General features: G+C 44.8%; 1 protein-coding gene across 1 annotated transcript in view; it reads left to right on the top strand.

The window, feature by feature from the left end:
- Positions 1 to 615: 615 nt before the first annotated feature.
- ADTRP (androgen dependent TFPI regulating protein) overlaps positions 616 to 6,610 on the top strand; it is a gene marked incomplete at its 3' end in the record, with an annotated part of 68,392 nt that continues 62,397 nt past the window's right edge. The window contains exon 1 of the mRNA XM_079932898.1: positions 616 to 803. Coding sequence (XP_079789024.1) covers positions 651 to 803 — 153 coding nt within the window. The 5' untranslated portion in view covers positions 616 to 650. The remainder of the gene's footprint in view (positions 804 to 6,610) is intronic.

Here is a 6,610-nt window from a genome sequence, read left to right as displayed (position 1 = left end):
GGGGGAAACAACTAACTGAAACGCTGGGGCTGCTCCCTAGAGGATCAAAGGTTGTTTCAGATTTGATAGGGCCTCAGAGACCTTAGGAGCAAGATTACAACACCCTTCCCCTTTCTAAATATTTACTTCCCTCCATGCGATAAACACGCCCACAATCTCTCCCTCCTGGTCTGTCAACCTGCTTCTCATTCTCTCAAGATATATTATGGCAACTTCCTTATTCTGCCCCCAAGAAAAGAAAATACGACCATGACGGTAGGTATTTTCATTAGAGTTCTCTGGTACTTAACGATAAGGTCATTTAATCGTGCCCCGACCCAGTCAAATAGTGCAAAGTGCACTTCTTACATTGCTCCCTGCCCTCTTCAAAGCCTAAATACTGAAACATATGCAAATTTGCGGATTACCTGCTATTATCTAAGTGAAGGCATCTGAAAATCAGCAATAATCCTGTCTCCCACGTTTATCAGGAAAGGAGCCTATGAGAGAAGCAAAATTCAGCCATGTTGGAACTCTCAATCCCAGAGGGGTGTGTTTCACAGTTCTCCTTCTCTGGCCCGGCCTGCCATAGGACTTCCGCTGTCACCTGCGGAAGTACGCCAGAGGGAAGCTACTTTGAGACCGTTACAGTCCCCTGGTCAGAGCTAGCCATGACGAGGACTTCTACGTGCATATACCACTTTTTTGTTTTGAGCTGGTATATTTTCCTCAATTTTTATATCTCACAACAAGGAGAGGATCCGCGGAAATCCACAGTCTTTCTGAATGGTGGACAATGGAAGTACTTAACATTCCTTAACCTGGTAAGTCCATTCGGCTGTATCAGGAAGCAAGCTATTTGCCTGTAATATCAGTGCCTCTACACATAACACCTTTGGATTTTATCAAGTACAACATTCCAATATTTGTCTTTCTTCTTCACTGTTTGTTTGTGAGTTTTGGCATTCTCTTTTACTTGACAATTTGCTCTGAGAAACCCCATTTGGGAGTTATCCATAGCTACCTTTTGTGCTACTTGTTAAATGCTCTTTTGAAAAGAATCTTGTCTTGAAGTTCTTCTCAGATGAGCCCAAGTGGGGAACTAAACTAATGGTTTCACCATGGGACTGACTACATATGCAGGAGGAATTTTGAACTTTGCTTGGGGAAGTCTGTGAGGGAAGGCAGAGTGGTGCATGTTGCGTGGGAAGTGCAGTTTCCAGTGGAGGAATAATGCCCTTTTACAGCACACACAGACTAACAGATTTATCTAAGAAAAGCAAATACATTTTGCCATGTTCGGATCCCACTTCAATTTTTTATAGGCTCAGGCTCCATCTTAAAGGACAAATCACCCAACCAAATGGCAAATACACATTTTCAACTATTTACAAACCAATCACATCACTTGATCCTTTCTTGTCTCCCTAGCCCAGCTGACCACAATCTGATGAATGAAGTGATGAAGTGTGAATGAATGGGAGAAAAATAGGTTTTTAAAAAATGTTTTGGAAATATGTAAAATTATTTTTAGAGTTAAAAGCTAAACATGCTGCAGCCTTTGGGGATGCTAATTAAAGTTTTGAGATTTTTAACCTAAATGCAGGGTACCGTATAAACATCTGATTTCAGAAACTAGACAAAATATTCCAGTTCTTTGGCATCATAATCCTAGGCAGAGGTAATGCATGGCAAAAAAAAAAAAAAAAAAGAAGATGACTCTCTGTAATGCTAAGGAGAGGAAATTCAGAAGGTTCAAATCAAAGCAGCCTGGAAGCTCAGCTTCCTCCTCTCTGGTAACTTGCTGGCTTTTGATTTTGAGATTTGAGCCCTGAATACAGTTCTACTGTGCCTGAAAAATATCAAGGTGATGGCTTGTTTCAATAATAGAATTTTATGAGGAAACAAGTAAATAGAAAATAACAAAAAATGATTTTGTGGAATTAGAATCACACAGTAAAAGTCTCAGCTTGATGTATCTATTAGCTTCACATTAAGAATAGTCAAGGTAAAGAGAGCAGTGTCAGCCAGGACTGATGATCTAATCAAATCCAAATTCTAGTATGGTTGTCCTCCCTCACACTAAGCATGGCTAAGAGCAGATTCATCACTGACTCCCAAACCCCATCACCCTGGCTTCTTAATTATAGCTCGGTTACATGTCCCAGAGGCACCATATTTCCAAGAATGGAAAAAGACACTCATCTGTCCAGGATACTTATTTCCTAGTGTTAACTCCCTGACTAATAGCCACCAAATCCTATGTCTTCCCTCTTACTAGGTTCATCCCTTCTTCCCCAATCTTACTGCCCCTCTCATTGTAGGTGTTTATTAGTTGGTACCTAGATGACCAGATCACCTCTTCACTGTCCTCCCATTAACAGTCCATCCGTCACTCAGATTTCAGATTAATCTTCCCAAAGAACTGTTCTGGGTTTTGTTTCGCTTCAAACATCATAAGCCTGCTTGAGAAGTGTGGTCAGCTACTCAAGAAACCACAGGGGCTCCCTCCTACCTTACAGGACCAATCTAAACTCCTGATTTAAGAGCTCACCTGCCTACTTGGCCGTCGGGCGCTCGCCTCCCTAGGAAGGTTGGTCTATTCTCCAGGAAGGCCTGTGTCTTCTCCAGTGTTGGTCCCTAGGCTTTTGCTGTCACTGTTCTACCCATATTCACACTATCCTTGAATGAAAGGCCTACCTGCTTCTACACCACCTTGCTGCTTTCACAGACCACCTGAAATCCCATATTCTCCTTAAAATCTCTGCTGAGCAACTCTAGCCCAAATTCGTTTTTTCCTTTCCCTGAATTTTTACGGCTTCTCTCAGTCTCCGCTTATTTATGTAGAGTATTGTTTTCTCATTTCCACCCACATGTGATTCTCAACATTTCAATCAAATTGTAAGTGGCTCCCAAACAGGAGTTTTGTCTCCTAAGTCTTTGCCAGCCCTGACGTTCTAGGATTCTACACTGTATTTGCCACAGTGGCTGGCGCAGATTATCCTCATAATAAAAGCTGGGTGCCTTGGTATGTTGACTGGACTTGACCTCACTTTTCTGTATTCCTCAGCAGTATAGTCTCTTCTGACATCTTCCGGCCCTTGAAATGGGCAGAGAGGGGCTTCCCTATGGCTGTTTCCTTTCTGCTGTTAGGTGTCATCCTGAAATTGTGACTTAATGCAACGTTTTCCAACTGGTGAAGATGGGTTGAATGTGTTTTAGAGGATCGATTTAAGGTCAGACTTCAAATACGTGATATCACGTGAAATACTGCGCCTTAAAATTTCTAGCTCTTGAGGTCTTGTGGGCTGATTAATGGTTGTGTTTCCTAATGACTAATTAGTGTTAACTAACGAATAATTAGTTAATGGTTGCGTTTATAAAGTCACAGAGGTCTCATAACTTGCTATAACACTCTTAAATTTATTTTATGTAAACATGTTGAAGTCAGTACCCCATCCTGCTTTCCAGGAAATTTACATCCCGCCCCTTTAAACAGCTTTCATTTCTAGTTGGCTGAGTATCTGTCATGGCCCCTAAGAACAAAGTCCAACTTAATCCAAGTCAGCATTCTAAGTGGGCCCCATTTCCTCCTGAAGCTACCCCAGGGGCTTCAAAGGATTGATGCCTGGGGCATGAGGTGAGTTAGTGGGGGTGCCACTGAGGAATGGCGACCAATTCCTGCCTAGTGCCTAAGGAGAGTAAAGGAAGAAGAGGAGAGAGGTGAGTCTCTGTCTAATGAGGGAGTAAACTGACCCCAGGGAAGAGGCAGCCAATTCCCTGCTGGGAGGGAAGGCAGTATAGCTTAGTGGGCATAAGCAGGAGCTCTAGGGTCATGAGCTCTCTGGGATGGTTCCTCAGTTCCACCTCCTACTGACCCTGGTCTGGGTATTTCTTTGTCTTCTATTTACAAATCTGTCAAATAGTGCATAACCACAGAGTGACCGTAAGGGACAAAAGGACGTAAGGGAAGCACTCAGAATGGTGTAAGAAGTGGAAAACGGAATGAGGAGATAGGAGAGTGCTGGTGAGCTTCTAGCCATCTCGTCTTTCAGTACAGAAGGGATGGTGCAGAGGGGAGGGTAATTTTGGGGGACATCAGTCCCCTCACTGAGCACCATGGGTGGTAGGTCATGGATTCAGGCAAGGGTCACCCAACTGCCTCACTGCTCAAGTACTTCCCTCCACAGGCTTCACACTTCAGCTTCCCAGCTAGAGGAGGACCACTGTGGAGTCAATGCTTTCCCTATATAATAGTTGCCTAGGTGGATGCCCTCAGGCACTGGGGAAGCCCTAGAGCTAGAGTCTGCAAGCTCAGGCAGAGGGCAGTGAATCCTGCTGAATGCGGTAGCCCCCAGGAGCTGGGCAAGGAGACAAGGCAGTGCTGTGGACATCCTCGGGTGCTCACGTTGGCTCAGGCTTCCAGTGCCTGGGTCTTCCACAATGTTGTGTTCCCTCCTCTCCATCCACTCCACTTCCACCCAGGAACTGTCCCTGACCCCAGGGAATGCAAGCTGGGGAGAGGGGATAGAGGAATTTTTCAGCTACAATTGAAATCGGCTTGCAGAATTCATAAGAGTTTGCTGGGTTTTCCTCTTTTTAAAAGTAAACTTCCTTCTGAAACATGGTTAAAGGTGGTGCCTCATAACTGGGATCTCCAGGGGAGATTCTGGGCGGGCCCCTCCCTGTTTCCCTCCCCCCACTTCACCAACAGAGGCATGACATTGCCCTCCCCTCTTCATATAAAGTTGCCCAAGCCGCAGGCAGCTCTGACCTTATTATCGTCAAGCTCTCAGGATGACAACAGCCACTTCATTACATAGGTCCTCAGGGATGGCAAAGCAGGGCCAGGGGAAGAGAGATCCTTGGGGACGTTCCATCGTTCAAACTCCAAGGTAGCCCATGAACAGTGAGAAGACAGAGATCCATTTATAGTATATAGAACCCACTGCGATACTTGGGGCCAACCTTTAATTTCCATCATCGGGTTAATATATTCATCTGTGGAACTCTTAAGCTCAGCAGACTCAGAAATACACTTAACTGTCTATTCCACAAAAATGCTTAAGATCACTGTTTTTACCTCTCAGATAGTTGAAAGGATGAGGGCTGAGAGAAGGGAAGAGTCACCACCAGCACCCGAAATAAAACAGCTGTGGTTTACTGAGTAACCATGACAGCATTTTGGTAGGTTCATCGTGCACAGTATAAAGATTAGTGATCGAAGGCCTAGCTTCTGCAGCCAGACTGCCTGGGTGCCACTCACTTGCCATGTGCTCTTGAGTGAGTTACCTAACTCCTCTGTGCCTCATGTGTAGTGGATCTGTGGTGTGGCACACAGGTTCCCCTACCTCCTCAGCATCAAGGTACTCATTCCCCAGCTCCTGGGAGAAGGGGTGCTGGCTGCTGGTGACTCATAACTGAGCCCTCATCCCACAACTGTCCTCAGCAGAAGGGAGCTACCTGGACCAAGGCTTGAGACCTCCCTGAGGTTGCTGCGTGCAAAGACTGGTTGACCTGGGCTACAAAGGCTGGGCTCCAGGACAACTCTGAAGGGACAGCTCAACTCCAGGGCTCCTTCGGGGATTAGCTGATCCCATGCAACTGTACTGCCCTTCCGGTTTTCCTGGTGCTCAGTCCTTCTCCCTCCCTCCCTCCCTCTTCTCATGGATGTTCTGAGAGCACTCCTCCATGAACACCCTTCAGGCAGATCTCAGCATCTCAGATTCTGTTTCCCAAGGAACCTGGCCTACAAAACGTAAAATGGTAAATGTACCGAAAAGGTTCCTCCTCTTCTGCTGCCTCTTCTTCTTCCTAATAAAGACATATTAACATAGAACCTGCCCTGGTCTGTATTATGCCTAACTTCTGGCACCTAAGAGACATTCTGTGAATGTTGGCTGCATGAATAAATGATCAGAACGTAACTCTTAACTGGTAAGAGCCACTTTCTAGAGAACCCCATCCCACCCGTAAGACAGCCTACCGCACGGCCATCCTACTGCTACACTGAAGCCAGCTGTTATCAGCTATACAACACTGGCTAAGCATTCTTACAAATCTTCCTTCCAACCTGTCCCTCAATGTTCTTAGTTTCTTCTCTTTATTTTCTTGTGTTCTTCATATCAGTTCTTCTCCCATGTTCTTGATCTCATTCTTTCATCTGTTTCATAAGCTCAATGCACGTGAATAATGTCTGAAATATAATATTACATATAATATAGATATATTTGACAAACTTCCTCTACCTGTCCCAGATGCCACCACCCTTACCACCACAGTTATACAAAATGCTCATCACAATGAGTCCCCATTTGCTATTTTATTCTGAATTAATCTCCACTGCAAGTGTTGCATCATTCTGAAGGCGAGACCTGAGAAAGTCCCGGCCTGTCTGAGTCAGGCACAGAGAGCTGAGCTGGGCGTTGGATTACTTGACTCATTCAGTCAGAGTTGTAATGTCTTGCTCAGGAAACTTGTGGAATCTCCCTCTCTGGAATTATTTTTAAATGAAGAAATTCTCATTTCCTGGGATAGTTTAAGAGGATTCTGGCTTAGAGCAAGGAAAATAAACTTGACGACTTAGAAAGGTTAAGCTTCTGTGTTTTCAAGATTGTTGTGAATTTTGTGA

Source organism: Stenella coeruleoalba (genome assembly GCF_951394435.1).
Source record: "Stenella coeruleoalba genome assembly, chromosome: 10".
NCBI lineage: Eukaryota > Metazoa > Chordata > Mammalia > Artiodactyla > Delphinidae > Stenella > Stenella coeruleoalba.
This window is presented reverse-complemented; position numbering and strand designations above follow the sequence as displayed.